General features: G+C 40.8%; 1 protein-coding gene across 4 annotated transcripts; it reads left to right on the plus strand.

Annotated features, from left to right (window-relative positions):
• Positions 1-1,703: 1,703 nt before the first annotated feature.
• LOC121325585 (Y+L amino acid transporter 2) lies at positions 1,704-11,204 on the plus strand. Of its 4 annotated transcripts, XM_041268334.1 has the most exons (12): positions 1,704-1,818; positions 2,517-2,590; positions 3,106-3,188; positions 4,715-5,292; positions 7,025-7,150; positions 7,487-7,631; positions 8,121-8,244; positions 8,570-8,673; positions 8,832-8,928; positions 9,127-9,276; positions 9,618-9,801; positions 10,622-11,204. In XM_041268334.1, exons 4-12 carry the CDS (start codon positions 4,755-4,757, stop codon positions 10,783-10,785), a joined length of 1,632 nt encoding a protein of 543 aa, XP_041124268.1. In that variant the 5' UTR covers positions 1,704-1,818; positions 2,517-2,590; positions 3,106-3,188; positions 4,715-4,754; the 3' UTR covers positions 10,786-11,204. The 4 variants fall into 4 exon arrangements, with proteins under 4 accessions (XP_041124268.1, XP_041124269.1, XP_041124270.1 ...); XM_041268335.1 differs by lacking the exon at positions 2,517-2,590; XM_041268336.1 differs by lacking the exons at positions 2,517-2,590; positions 3,106-3,188 and adding an exon at positions 4,070-4,253.
• The last annotated feature ends 5,221 nt before the right edge of the window (positions 11,205-16,425 follow it).

Below are 16,425 nucleotides of genomic sequence, written 5' to 3' on the forward strand. Positions count from 1 at the left end.
AGAAGACCACCTCCAGGAAGATGGCAAGATGAAATTAGGAATTATATAAAAATATATAAAACAAGCATAGAAATGTTGTTGAAATACTGGTCTGTATGTATAATTTTATAGCCTGTCCTGGTTGTTTTGTTTTTTCAAAATAGCAAAGAATATATGAAAAGACGGGGGTGAGAGAGGGGGTTGTCTTTTTTATTTATTTTTCTAACTTGATTTTGTGCAATGTGTGACAATTTTTAAAACAAATTAAATAAATAATAATAATTAAATATTTGAAAATTTTCAATGTTTTTTTTTTTCCCCCCATGGTCACGTAGCCCTGCGAAATGCGCAATCTTGTCAGTCACACAGTTCCCATAAACCAAAGTGTGCAGTGCATGTTTAGCCAACATTATGAAAGAACACAGGGGGCAGCTGAACCCTGTTCCAGTCAGGCAGGGTTATCAAGCCAGGGTGAACCGTGTGTAAAGTTCTCCCATGGAATTCTGCAGCAGCCGTACTGCAAACCCTATGCATGCTCAGAAAAACACGTGCGCATGAGAAACTGTGTGTGTCTCGCTGCAATTGGGGAATTTTTGGGAAACTGATCAAGTAATGGAAATAATTATAAAATAGTCTGTATGCGATATTAGCTACAAGGTCTGGACTTAAATTCTTTGTTCATTAAATGGCAGCCTCTCCATCTGACTCAGTCTTTGGTGTACTTAAGTACAGGCTATAGGACTCCCCCCTCCCCCAGCTAAACCACTCTATTGCCCTCTCTGCAGCCCAGCACTGATTATGGGAAACATGAACAGATATGTTATTGTTTGCTATCATTAAAAAAAAAAAGTTAGGTGTGGTCCTGTCCATTGTAAGTGCTGTTTCTCAGTCATGCAAACACCATAACATTATAACACAAATAATCCGGCTTTGCTGTGTAATTTGATTCTGCTCGAGGGCAAGTAGGCTAGGTTTGGTTTTCGTGGTTTTGTTCAATGACAATCATGCAGGTCTGCTGCAGCAATCATAGTGACCACTGTTATTTAATCCCATCTAAGTGTTGTTCGTTAAAACCCTATAAATACAGGTTATGTGTATGATGTTGCGGGGATTACTGGCAGAACTTTAACATCGCTTGTTAACTTGGAGTATTCACAAGACCACTGCTATAATACCAACAGAGCCGATATGTTGTATTAGAAAGGCCACTGCTGTGTTACTGAGGGTGACAGGTGTATTTAGGCTACATAAACAAGAGCATTTGACATAATATTATAATTGGAGGTGGGTTTTAGATGGAGACTATTTTCTGTTTAAACATCTGACCTTTATTTTTTATATATATATATATACACACACACACACACACACACACACACACACACACACACATATAGATATATAATATATATATATATATATTATATATATATATATATATATATATATATATAATTTGTACAGAAAATACAAAACGAGGCGAATCAGAAATTGTGGGATGACTTTTTTTCCCCCAGGACACCCTAAATAAACAAAATAAATACTAGAATACTATATATATACACACACACACACACAGAGTGAATTGTGCTTTTAGCAGGAAAACCTGCTGCAAAAGCCAGAAACACTATAGGATTGACGAAATTGTCAGCCTCTGATGCGGCCGTCATGTGACAGAGTTCCAGAAGCCGGTACCATGTGATCGTATTTGGCTGGTTGCCTGATGCAAGCTACCTGAATCTGCGTGAGTGCAGAGGGGCAGTGAGATTGCAAGGCTTGGCTCTTGGAAGGAGGTGTAAACAGACCGCGGGGCTACTGTGTAGTGGAAATCCCAGAGAAGTAAGGTTTCTATATTCTATATCCCAAATGGGGTATTGTCGAAAATATATATGTTTAGTGTTTTGTAACAGAATTAAAAATGATAACAGAAGAGAAAAATATTTTTTTGTTGTTTCGTTTTTTTTTTAATAATAATAAAAAAAGAACTAATGCTGAATACCTATAACGGTTGAATCCTATTCTGTAGAGGCTGGCGATAATTGTGTTAAATTTCGCTATGTGGCTGCAGCAAAACAGATGAAAATTTGTTTTTCTAAAGCTATAGCTGAATAGTTGGCTGCATTTAAATTAAATTCACATTTTAACAGAGATATACCTCGACAGCGTATCAGGTATCTTATTAATATTATACAGTTGTACCGGCGTGTTTGTGTATTGTGTATACACTGTGCACACATTAGCGCTACATTGTTGTACAGCGTTTATGTAATTTAAAAATGACCCTCATTTTAATTTAGCACATAATTATAAGCAAATAAACGGTTCAATTTTACCAGTAAGCTGCCGCTACTTATTATTATTATTATTATTATTATTATTATTATTATTATTATTATTATTAGTCGTTACTTCTAATCAGCGTTTCAAAAGGGGGTTAAAAAAAAGGTGTTGACTAGAGTAAAGTGTTAACTTTGTTGGGTTTTGTGTGTTTGCCACCTGAGGAGAAACGGTTTGTTTGTTTGTTTTCTTTTTGATAGCGGTGTTTTTGTTTTTCAAAATAACAAAGAATAAACGAGAAGAAATGCTCGACAAAGAAAGAGACGGGAGGCTGGTAGGAATGAGGTTGTTTGTGTTGCTGTGAGGAGGGGGGGCTTTTTTGTACTTCATTTTGTGCATGATCATTTTCAGCCAACCCCCAAATGAGCTTCTTTGACAATCGTGAGTCATTAAAATGTTGCCTACAGCGAAGTACAGCAAGCCCAGTACTGTACACCTAGCACACATTTAACTATAAAGTATCAAAGTTATACAATGCTATTTTTTCAGATATCAAAATAATATAACGCTTGTTTTTATTCACTCTATCTTGCTGTGCTATCTTTACCAGAGACAACATAAGTAATAATCTTTTTTGGGTTTTTTTTTTTCTTAAACTGGGGCAAACCAGGGTAAACTATGGTAAATGTGAAGTATAACCAGGGGACAAGTGCAGAAATACTGTGGTAAACTTTAGAAAGATATAAAACTACCAATTTGACTTTTTGCTCTTTTTTTATGGCATAAATGCACTGTTCAGGAATAAGCACCCAATCGTGTGTCATTGCATCTGCACCCTGGTGTTTTTAGGGCGTGTGAAAAGTCCAGTCTGGAATCTAGGTCCGAGTTGGGGGAGTTAAGTTAACCGTTTGTTGCAGCTGCTCTGGGGCCATGTGAGTATGTAAATAGATAAATGTGACTGGCTTCATATTTAGACATGTATGGGACAAAACCCGCTAACACGGATAACGTTCATATCATATGGTTTCAGGTGACAGATTTGTTACTGTCGGCCAGTACAGGTCAAAAAGCCCTTCCTCTCCACAGACGTTGTATCAGTAAAACAAGGAGTATTCACAGAAATGTTGGAATGTTATCCCAGGACTGACTGTTTCAATTAAGTTGAATAAACAGCCAGCTAATAGTGTAATAAATGTTGAAAGAATCATCACATACAGCCTGTTGGTTTCTCTGATTTAAACACAAACACACAAACATTAAAAATCTATAATGAATTAGGTTCCCTAGCTCGATAACAACAACAAAAATACAACTAAATACAAAACCATGTTCTAAGCAGACCAGTCTCTAGGTGTTTAGCTGACTAATTGTAAACAAAAAGGCTGTTGCTTTAAACAAAGAGTTCTGTATTTTTGGGTAGGCAAACCAACTGTCCCAAGGGGGTAGGTATTGATCTATTTCGGTTATAACAAATCACCATGGCGATGACCAGTTTACTTCTGTGACCCATGGCTCTTGTTGCTAAGCAGGATAGGGATGGCTAAGTCAGGATGAGCCTATGGAAACTCAGCATGCAGAACTACAGAGAGCTCCAGAGTTGCTGGCCTGCTGAGAACCAATGAAGGCATGGGAGTAGAGGAGAGGCGAGGCAACTGGAGAGAAAAACACAAAAACAACCTCAAGGCTTAAACATGTTCCCTGTTGGCGCTGTGCCAAATTAAGAATTATTTGTCCATTAATGCAATGTAAAGTTGTTTTAAGCTATATTATAGTACTCGGTCTGAATGTTGTTTTTTTTTCTGATTTCTGCTAGTGGAGTACACACAAGGATATACAATAGAAGAAGGAATACAATTGCCAGAAGGATTTCTATTTTAATTCTGAGTAAACAGGAGTCTGGGTCATTGCACAAAACACTGGGAATATTTGAAGGGATGTCAGAAAAATGTTTGCTAAGAAGGCTGCAGGATAGAAAAACCATTTCAAACATTCATATGGTAATTAGCATGTTCGGTTAGCTGATTCTGTAAATTAAAATGGAAGAAACTCTGGGTAATAATCAGGCAAAGCCTGCAAAGTTTAGAATGAGAATAATTTAGAATTTGAAAAAGTGCAACACACATCATTATAAACAAAAAAAATACAAGACCCCTAAAATTTGGTTCAGACATGCCAAACAGAATTTATCTACAATCAGCGTTTATGTTAGTCAGAATTATTGCTTAATTCCGAGAATGATAAAATGATAAACATCAGCAGGAACATATGAAAACATTAATAATAATCAACTGAAAGGCTGTGCTGTGAAAATGTAATATGAGCTACATGGGATGTGTCGCCAAGCAGGCCGCTGGCTAGCACAAGAGGTTTTGACGATCAAACCTGATCTAACCTTTGTATTAGAGTTTGACATTAACAATTTATCAGTGTAACAGATTGTCATGAAATGCTCTTTCAGACAGACTTGATTGGAGGAGGAGTAGGAGGAAGAATTGAAGATGGCGGCCGGGGAGAGACAAGCCGAAGCGTCCGACGGCATTGCCAGTGGTAGTTTGGGGGCACGTGAAGCAAGCAAGCACTTGAATGGAGAGGCATCGCTGCAGCAGCAACAAGGTGGCCAGGAGACCATGCAGCTGAAGAAGGAGATCTCTCTCCTGAATGGGGTCAGTCTCATCGTGGGCAACATGATTGGCTCTGGGATCTTTGTGTCTCCGAAGGGGGTTCTGATCTACAGCGGCTCCTATGGGCTGTCCCTGGTGATCTGGGTGATCGGGGGCATGTTCTCTGTGGTGGGGGCGCTGTGCTACGCTGAGCTGGGCACCACCATCACCAAGTCCGGGGCCAGCTACGCTTACATCCTGGAGTCCTTCGGGGGCTTTATCGCCTTCATCAGGCTGTGGACCTCGCTGCTCATCATCGAGCCCACCAGCCAGGCTGTCATTGCCATCACCTTCGCCAACTACCTGGTGCAGCCTCTCTTCCCCACCTGCGAGCCACCCTACTTGGCATCCAGACTCATCGCATCCGCCTGCATCTGTGAGTACCCCAGCTGCCTCTGCCTGTGTAGAATTGTGCTGTGTCCCTCGGCTTGATGTGCTGTCTTTTTGTGTGTAGAGATGCTTGCTGTGAGCAGGTAAGGTAGGTGGATTTGCACTGTGAAATTACATCAGCTGGTAGGTTTTCAGTTCTATATCGTGGCAATACTGCTAAATCAGCTTGCATGAAACATGTCCTTCAGTTTTTTCATTTATTTTCAAAACAGAACATGAACAATACACAGTATAAGGTTATTCTATGTATTCTTAGGCAACGCTTCTAAGAAACCTAAGAGAAAGTTAACCAGTTATTTTTGGCTAATTCCTTTATCATTGCCAAGGCTGTGTAACTCTTCCGGTGTTCTGCCCGTTACCCCTCTCACTTACAGCACAGGGTGTGCTTCCAGTACCGGTCCTGCTGTTCTGTGTTGTGTACATGCTGTTCCTATTTTAGAAATTAGACGAGTCTGACCCATGTCCCAGATTGTACCTCTCCAGTTTCAGCTTTAGACCTGTCCCTACTGCCTGCGTGCTGCAGAGGGACGCAAAACTTGAACTCTCTGAACCCTGTGACTATGAATTACCCGTAACTTGACCATCAGCCCTGGCACGCGTGATGCATCTCGTAAAACCTGGAAGAGACTAGGGACCACACATGCACGCACACACAGACACAGCTATGATTAAATACTGCAGTAGAAAAGTAACATGAGAGCGATTTTTTTATAAATGTGTAAGAGCAAAAAGAAGATTGTTTGATTGCATAAACATTCTCTAACCCTCTCCGGTTTTGAGTCTCTGTTTGACTCACTGTGTCAACTTAATGAGGCTAATTGCTTGCTTCAGGAATACCGCACAGACAATCACTGTAATACCAGGCTCCCTGCAAATGACTGCCAAGCACAGTTGTACCAAAGTCCTACTTTGCTTGGCATGGGGTACCCTCTTCCACAGCACCCCCTACTGGGAAAGGCACAGATGTTTTTAGAGTAGGTTTCAGGTCTAACTTTTAAAGGGTCGACAGAATAAAAAAATGTCAGTTTTTTTAGTAAACAAAAACGTTGCATTGATTTCAGATATTTATTCTACAGTATATCGATCCATTATAAACCCATGCGGTGAAGAAGTCGATGTCAAAAGACCTTCAAAGTAAAATATTAAAAAACAAAATCAAGCCTACTTTTTCAGTGAAAATGTTTAAATGGCAAACAGCAGTTTATGTGGAATGTTTAAAAACCTTTAATTCATCCACCCTAACACACTGGTGAATACTGCGATCAAGAATGTTTTGCTGTGTGTGAATATTGCCTCTGGATAGCATATGTCCCCACAGCACTAGCAGTATTGCAACATATCTTCCGCAGGATTGAAGTGTTCTTAGAATGTCTGCAAATGTACATTTATGAGTGGATATTAGCTTTCTCTCACAACCTCAATAACACAGCAGCTGTACAAACCTGTTTGACCGGTCAGATTAGCCGTTTTCATTGTAATAAGCTTCCCCAACAGCCATTTAACGTTGATTTTAAATTGAGACAGTAGAACTAAACTGGACTAAATAGTTTTAGGGCGCAGTAAAGAAAACTAAAACGTTGTCATGATTGACATGTTTCGGTGTGCCGCGTGTTAATACAGTGCACTGTTTCTACATGGTAATATACGGATGAGTGTGAAAGGAGAATACGCTGGTTAGTGAAGCTCTGCTATTCCACTGTTACTCTCTGCCTTTGCAGGTCTGTTAACCTTCATCAACTCTGCCTACGTGAAATGGGGCACGAGAGTTCAGGACGTGTTCACCTACGCCAAGGTGATCGCGCTGATTGTCATCATTGTCACAGGCCTCGTCAAGCTGTGCCAGGGTAAGTGCAAACTCCCTCCTCGTCACTCCATTTAGGGTTGTTAGCCTGCAAAACTGAATTTTCACTTTCTCGCATTTTACAATTTTAAAAATGCACTTGGTGAGGAATGGCAAGTGCTTGCAGAACAGGTTGTTGCTGCTCGCTGCACAGACTGGGTACTACTAATAACCGGACACATTTACAATTGGCTTTATTTAACAGTCTACTTTTTAGGGTTTGGTTTTGGTGAAGTGGATAGTGTGTGTGTGGGTGGTAGTGAGACTGTGTTGAAATATTGAGGTGGAAGGGCTGGAGTGCCCAGTGGTGCTGACCCCAGCGGTTGTCTCCTCTGGGCAGGGAACACACAGCACTTCGAGTCCTCCTTCGAAGGCTCGTCCTGGAACCCCGGGGACATCGCCCTGGCCCTCTACTCTGCTCTCTTCTCTTACTCCGGCTGGGACACTCTCAACTTTGTCACAGAGGAGATCAAGAACCCTGAGAGGTACTGTGCCGAGGCCTGTCTGGATGTATTGTTGAGTCTGTCTGTCTGTCTGTCTCTATGCAGTGAAATGAAGTGAGGAATATCACCTAGCATAGACCTTTCCATTGTCCATGCTCTCCAAGATTGGAAAGATGTTTCCCGCTTAACACTCCAAGGCTTGGGGTGAACTTGAGAAATTTAAATAGAAATATGTTGAGGCATTTACTCAGTGATTTAACATTTAAGTGCTCAGTAAAAACAAGTGATCCAAGCAAATTTCGGTCATCGTATCTCATTTATAAAGCACGACTGCTAAAAATGTAAAAGTTTTTCGACCTCTGAAATCCCTGGCCACTCAGATTCAAGACGATTCCTTTCTCAACACTGACCCTGCCAGCTCTCCGAGCTGAGATGTCCTCGCTCTGCACACGCTTAATCCCAGCCTCTCAGTTCCGTAGTCCTGGAGTTTTTCTGATTTCTTTTTTTTAAGGCTTTTCTTTCCCTGCTCAGGAACCTGCCCCTGTCCATCGCGATCTCCATGCCGGTGGTGACTGTCATTTACATCCTGACGAACGTGGCCTACTACGCAGTGCTGGACATAAACGCCGTCCTCGCAAGTGATGCGGTCGCCGTGGTGAGAAGGCTGCTTATTTAAATCCAGAGTTATGTTGCTCAAGTGGCAAGTTTACATCCCCATTTTTCTGTTTTGTTTGTTTTTGTACAGAAATGAAAGGCGTGGCAACCCTGCTACTTCCCTGCTAATTTTGTTTCTTAATAACCTATGCTCTGGAACAAAAACTTAGTGAATTCCAACATAACGTGTGTTTCTCCTAATTTTCATTTTAATGGTAAAGCAGTATTTAACTGCATTGGTATGTGCAATTTGAGTGGGGCCACTCTGTCTATGCACAGTATTTGAAGTAAAGCACAGTAAAGCTCCTTTTCCCCTTTTTCCTCAGACCTTTGCTGACCAGACCCTGGGTGTGATGAGGTGGTCCATCCCCATCGCTGTGGCCCTCTCCTGCTATGGGGGGTTGAACGCATCCATCATCGCTGCCTCCAGGTGGGTCCCTCTTCTCCCCAGCCAGCGCCTGTGTGTGAGGTCTGCCGTCAGTGACGTCTCCCCCACCCATCACCTTTTTTTTTTTTACATGTGCAAAGCATGGATGAGGAGGCAGGTTGATATGAAATTGATGTCTTCTTGTTGTTCCTTGCTGGCAGGCTGTTTTTCGTGGGGTCACGTGAAGGCCATCTCCCAGACGCCCTGTCCATGATCCACGTGGAGCGCTTCACTCCCATCCCCGCGCTGCTTTTCAATGTGAGTGTGCCCAGTCCTGACCCTCCCCATCCCTCCAGATCTATATGCATGTATAACCTGCAATCTGCAACTGACCTATTGGGATACAAATCAGTTGATTTGAATTACAGTTCCTGTCTGAAGTGTTCTGTGGTCCAGTTACAGTGGCGAATGGAAAGAAGTTCCTCTCTGGTTGTAATTTGCTTGATGTCTTCACAGTGTGCCATGGCCCTGATATACCTGGCTGTGGAGGATGTCTTCCAGCTCATTAACTACTACAGCTTCAGTTACTGGTTCTTCGTGGGGCTGTCGATAGCCGGACAGATCTACCTGCGCTGGAAGGAGCCTGACAGATACAGACCACTCAAGGTTGGAGCACTATCTGTGCAGCCTTAAACAAAACCACCCTGTGCATGTATAGCATAGTTTGGTATGCCCTGACAAACGAGGAAACTACTGAAGAACGTGTTGTAAGCGGATCACGGCTTGCTCTAGTACTTTTTATTAAACGTTGCTTTAAGATAAAGCTTTTAATCCGACTTTCACGTTAGTGACGATCTATGACCACGTGGAGTTTAGCATTGTTAATACAAAGTCTGCATAATGAGAGCTATACATTCACATGTGTGTTTGCTTGAGGGAAAAATAAGTCGGGCAATAAAAGCGGGCCAGCCGCTGCATGCTTTCATCATTGTTGTCTCTCCCTGCAGCTGAGCCTGTTCTTCCCCATTGTGTTCTGCCTGTGCTCTGTCTTCCTGGTGGCGGTGCCACTCTACAGCGACACCCTCAGCTCCTTCATCGGGATCGCCATCGCCCTCTCGGGGGTGCCCGTCTACCTGCTGGGAATCCACCTGCCCGAGTCCAAGCGCCCGCCCTGCATCAGAAAGCTGCTGGGTAGGTGCCCTTCCGGCTCTCCGCACAGAGCTCCTGCTTATCAAGCTGTGTCACACGAGCAGGGTGGTGAGCTGAGCATTGCAACTCTGTGTAAGGGGGTGGGGGGGGGTCAGTGGAAATGGAGAAGCATCTGTAATTAATGTACCAAGACTTCCAAAAAGGGAAACTGGGCAGAGAAATGCAAGAAACTTAAAGCAGATCTTAACAGTAATTTCCCGTTTTTAAAACAGACCGCAGTATTTTAAGATATTTGTAGGTAGTTGTAACTTCCAAAATCCCACTTGGGTTGTCCCCTCACTTTCGATTTTCAGCTGCAAGTGATTTATCAATTGGCCAAATTTGCCAGAAGTAAAATGTTACAAGTTCTGGCCTGTTGAATGTTTTCATATCAGAGGACCAGTCATTAAAATGACACTAAGGTATTTGTTTTATTTATTATTAACTAGAAATAAACACAGGTATATAATTCAAGGCATTTTAAGTAAGTTAGGTTGTTTACTAATCATGCTGGAACATTTTGAAAAAAAAAAAAAAAAAAAAAGATTTGCCTTTTGAGGTAATTTAGTAGTTTGCACATCTGCCTCAATCCTAATTTCTGTTGCGTTTACTGTACAAAATGTTACGTGTCTGAAATAAAAAAAAAAAGTGGACAAAGTGTAGCTGCTGTTTGCCAGCGTACAGTCAACCCTGCTTCTAAGAACTGTTCTGTTAAATGATTTCTTAACATCCAGATCGTGCAAACTGTTTGAAATGCTTCTTTCTAATACAGGTGTGCATGGACTGGGTTTCAGTGTCTTTCTTTGTGTTTCCCTCCCGACAGCGGCCCTGACCCGAGTCACTCAGCTCATCTGTTTCTGTGTGCTCACAGAGATGGACATCAGTGAACAGGACAAGAGACCCCACCCCCATCCCAGTGCCTCTCAATCTGGGGGGCTGAGCGAAGGATTGATGACTCCGGCACATTCCGCAGACACTAAACGCTAACCTGAAGAAACACACAAGGACAGATAGAATCCATCTATGTTTAATGTAGACTCTTGAACCACTGGCAGGAGTCGCACTACTTGAGGTTATTAACTTCCTACCTGCAGACAGGTGTTTTAAACACCTCTGCTCAGTGTCTTCCAATCCACAACTCGGCACTCCAGCCACTGAGCTGCAGCTTTGTCATGCTCCTTACAAACGGGAGTGCTCCGAACTTCTACATTTCCACATTGTGCTCCCGCTGTCACTCGCACACACCTACTTCGTCTACTGGTGATGTTGTCGGTGGGGTCAATGAGCCACTTCTTAATCCCACCACTTTGAATACTTGATTTGTAGAAACTGTTTTGGGATTTCAAGAAATAAATCCTCGGTGCATGAAGCCTCTCCAAGAGATTAATATAATATATATATATATATATATATATATATATATATATATATTATAATATAATATAGATATATATATATGGAGTAAGGATGGTTGTATCCTTATATATTTAATATATATTTTAATGCACAGCATGTTTAGGCATGAGATGATTTACAGAATGTACTGTAAGGATTTTGAAACTTGACGGGACAATCGCCAGGAGAAGATGTGCTGTACCTCACATCAGTCTTCCACTTAAGTTCCAGTGCCGTTACGTATGACTGTTAGTGTATGAATATGTGTGAATTAACTGTAATAATAGGAGGGGGATTGGGTATTGCCGTATTGTTTTTTGGGGGGAGGTGTGTGTTAAAGATGACAGCGCTGCATGTTCCACAGTGACATGTTTACATTGTTAATTGTTCTTTAGACTATCTGGTGCAAGAGAAAGCTCTCCACTATGTGTGTCCAATCAGACCCGTAACCCTGAGCAGGTGTGTCCTAGGGTCTCCTGGAAATCCAAAGAGATGGTTTGATTTCAGTTTCCATGGATGGTGTTTCACCTATATTCAGGACCAGTCATATGAGTCACATTAAACTGAGACACTCTCTTCCAGTTGTTGGCATACATGTTAAGCAACTGTTTGTGCAACTGAGTTGCTGCCTAAAAGGGGAGTAGCAATGCCATGTAATTTGCTGTTAAATTGTTAAAAAAAAAAAAAAACTTGGAAGCATAACGTGTTGCTAGTAGTCAAATATTTCTGAAGTTATTCAAAGTAAGGAATGGTTCTACTTTCACATGGTCTGTCTAAAGGAGTGGTAAATGGGTTAAATCAATTTTCTTAATTCTTGTTGTCAGTGGCTATAGCATTCCTGGTTGAGGATGGAATTCAGCAGTTTGGCTGTAGTGTTGGATTTGATAATAGAAGTAATGTAAATAAAGCTAGGTAAGATAAAGCATGGTTAGTACACCTTTCGAGTTTGTGGCGCTGTTATCAAGCAGCGTAGTTTCTAGCAAGCTGGTTACTTCGGCATCGATCTGCCTGACTGAAGGATTGACTGTGCGGAAAGACTTGGCGATGACATATCTACAATGTAATAATAAATACAGGAAGCCACAGTATTGATGAATATCTTTAGTGTGTATGTGTATATATATGTGTGTCTATATATATATATAATTTATTTATTTACAGTCCAGGTTTTACCTTAATGAAGAAAATGTATATAGTATAGCTATCTGTTCAGAAAAAAAAAAACCCAAAAGCTTCTGGAAAAACAGGCCATTCAGTTGCACGCAATTTGCATATAACAAGTTGACCCCCCTCCCCCACCTACACAGGACTGTGGTTCACCCTCCAATCAGAACGCAGCAACTTCCCTTGCTCACACAGTTCGAATGCTATTTCAGTGGAGTCAATCTGAGTCAAAGTTCCCCATCTCGCACTGGTATTCAGACTCCGGACTTCCTGCTGGCACTGTTCCCATGACCTCCTGCCGTGTTTCTGCACCCCTTCGTATGCGACAGAGTCGCACTCACTTCTGTCGCTGTGCCCAGCAGGAATAAGCACACACCTAGTTATCAACAGGGGCCTGAAGTAACATTAGGCAATGGTCCGTGAAAGGCATTTACAACACCTTGCCTAACCTAAAGACACATGCTTTTATTTATTTTGCTTAGTTAACTTTTCTAACATTAATAAATACAGGGGATGGAAATAACTCCCACTGCATGGCACTTTGATCCATTCCTGGTTTTATTATGAATTTAATTAGTCTCACTTGAGCTTGTAACCTATACACTATGGCTATTCAAGCCTGTATTAAAACCTGGAATAGGTCAAATTGCTATGTAATGCAAGCTTAGCTATCCAACCAAGATGTTTTAACTACTGTTCCCACTCAATCCATTCCCTGACCAAACCCTGACCTTTATTGAGGAAATCCACCAAAACATAACTGGGACCTACCTCTCTCCTCATCTTCTTCATCTTCCTCCTTGGGACACTCATCCCTCCCGTTCCCTTCGTCGTTCTCATCATCCTCATCCTCGTACTGGTTCTCGTTCTCACAGTGCTCCACCCCCGCTCCACAGTCCAACACAGTCAGCCTCTCCCGGATCAGCTTTGCCGACTTACACAGGATCATCTCGGGGTCAGAGGGCACCAGCTAGGAAAAAGAAAGCAAGAAACAATCAGTCAAGGGCTGTGCTTTTGTAAGAGGGTGTGTGAATCTCATAAAAATAGGCAGAAACAACTTTGAACTTCACTATTGGTTTCATATTCCCCAGTTAGTTTCTGGTTTCTGTCTTTTAAACCTGGATGTGCTTTGCACCAGAGAATCCTGCAAGAAGAGTTGAAATACAGTCTTACTAACTGTAAAGGGGCAGAGTTAGCTACAGAGAGCCTATTCTTTTGCGAGATAAAATGTAAATAACAACACACAGTTTGAAACTGAACTGGCTGTTGATCTGTTTAAAAAAAAAAAAAATTGATAAATGGGTACAGAAATGTGTGTGTGTTTGTGTAAAACAGCAGGATTTGATATAGAATAAGCACAAACTTTCTGAAGTCTGGTGTTTCATCTCTAAGCCTAATGCCTAATTGCAGGCTGGCAGAAATCAATCTTTCCAGGAGGGCGTCACTATGAAAAAGGCACAAGTAGGTTTTAATCTCTGGACTGCAAGGCTTGTTTAGTCTCTGGCTGCAAAGAAAAAAATAACAAAAATGCAGACAGAACTGAAGGCTATGATAGGAAGAACCCAGTCGTGGATTTTAATGAAATCAGCAGGAATTAAGATTCTGACAATATTCACAATAAATCAGTTTAGTGTTAACACTGGCTATGGCTATGGACCCATTGCATTACCCATAAAGAAAAAAAAAAAAATATATATATATATATATATATATATATATATATATATATATATATATATATATATATATATATATATCTTAGCATAGTGTTTTGTATTATAATTACAAAACATAATAGTGATGGTGGAATTTACACGTCACATTTCAATCCCAAATGTAAATAAAGCGTTTTGTCATTAAATGTCTTTTTATAAATTAAACACAGCTAAAATATTAAAAAAAAAAAAAAAAAAAAAAAAAAAAGAAAAAAAGTGGACTGCTTTCCCAACCTCGAGTCTTATAGATTGTATATATATCATCTCTCTCTGCATCCCTGTGCACTAGGAAACGAGGCTTCACCGTGCAGCCCTTACAGCGGCGAGTTTAAAGACAGAACTGTGCGTCAGTGAGAAAGAGCGCCGCGTCACCTCGTTTTCTCTTTACCCCAAGAACAGCCGCAGTCACGCTCGATACACATGCACACGTTTGTTACTGTTTATGAGGACTTTGCATTGACTCTCACTATATCTTAATTTACTATTCATAACTCCACTCAAACAAAACTCCACACGGGGTGAAAGTGAACAGCAAAGAAAATATTTGGGCACTTCTAGTTTTTTTTTTTTTTTTTTAAACAAAAAACAATAATGACTTTTTAATATCTGCTTAAATATATTTCTAAAACTGCAGGGTCAGAAATAAGCCAGGTGAACACAGTTGGTTTGGGGTCAGGACACAGCATAGAAATACGATTGGTTATATTAGGCGTGGTTAGCCTTGCTGGTGGGTGGGTTTATTGTTGAAGAAATTTTGTGAATGTACATGCATTACCCAATAATTATCAATAATTATCTGATAGATAAATAATAATAATAATAATAATAATAATAATAATAATAATAATAATATATACTGGTAGGCCTTTTGTTATTATTCCCCCTAAACACTGCCAATAAATTAATTGGCGCATTTGTTAGAATTGAACTGCAAAAAGTTGCGCGTCTAGCCAGTGTCAGTAAGCACTTCTTAATTAGCAACAGCCTAGTTGTCTAAATGACTTTGATGTGGAGGGCAATTGAGAACGTCAGTTGCTAATTGTCAAAAGGGTTTATAATGCTTCTCGGCCAGCCATCGTAGACGCAATAGTCTATGTGTAAAGTTTGGTAACTGGTTTGTCTAGAACGATATAGTTTTTTATACTATAATCAAAATGATCAAAGCGGTATGTACAAGTATTTACAGCTATTGGGATACATATTTACAAAAACTGACCGACGTAAATATTTGATTATAATCGAAAATAATTACTTTTTTAAATTATTTTTGTATCTTTCAAAGAGTAAATGCTACAAAAACATGTTTTCCTTGTAAGTAAGTTTCATAGATGTGATTTCGCGTTCCAGTTTTTTTGCATGAAGGTTCTGAAAAGCTAGTGTCGCAGTTCACAGTATCGAGAGTAAATATTTGTTTGCTGGTTTGCTTACTGATGCAATTTACTTTGTCGTTCATGTCTAGTTCCTTATTGGGGTATTCCTACATTGCTGCTCACTCAACTATGGACTAGGTAAGTGTTGCCTAGCATTTCAGTTGGTTAAAGCTTTAGGCTATGCTAGAATGCCAGTCAATCGTAGCGTTACAGTCGTTTAATTCTAACTCTATTCGAACTGTACCTTGATGTTGCCTTTTCCCAGAAACTAGCGTGTTTCACAGATCAGACTTGTCTCGGCTTTCCAGAATTATCTCCCCTTGTGACTCGGCGAATATGCAGTATGATGCTTGACAGCTGAAACCGTTTTTGATGAGTACAGACCCTTCAACGGTTTGATTCCCCGTGTTATCGCTGTAACACCGTCAATGCAATATGACTCGGGCTTCTGATTATCGGTTTTAACCGATAAAACACCCCCGATACAAAAAAATGAAATCGGTGGATAACCAATAAACACCGGAAAACTGGAAAGGATTACACAGTTCAAGCTGACTCCTTTTTCTAGTAAAAAATAAAACCTGCTACAAAATACATTTCCAGTGCTGCTGGGCAATGTCCCGCCTTGCGCCTCATTGGTTCGTTCTGAATGCTTTAAACCCGCCCCGACTACTGACTGACGGCGCATTCCTACATTTCTATTGGGCACTCCAACATATTACGATCGGGTTAGTGACGTGTTAGTTGGATTTAAAGCTTAATTTAATTTAACGGCATCGAATATGACAACCCCAAAAAAAGACTTCCAGCCACTCGAAAAAGGCAAAAAAACGAACTGAAATCCAATTTAACACCCCCCCCCCCCCCCCACCCCCAAAAAAAGACTTCCAGCCACTCGAAAAAGGCAAAAAAACGAACTGAAATCCAATTAACACCCCCCCCCACCCCCAAAAAAAGACTTCCAGCCACTCGAAAAAGGCAAA

Source organism: Polyodon spathula, chromosome 13 (genome assembly GCF_017654505.1).
Source record: "Polyodon spathula isolate WHYD16114869_AA chromosome 13, ASM1765450v1, whole genome shotgun sequence".
Lineage (NCBI taxonomy): Eukaryota > Metazoa > Chordata > Actinopteri > Acipenseriformes > Polyodontidae > Polyodon > Polyodon spathula.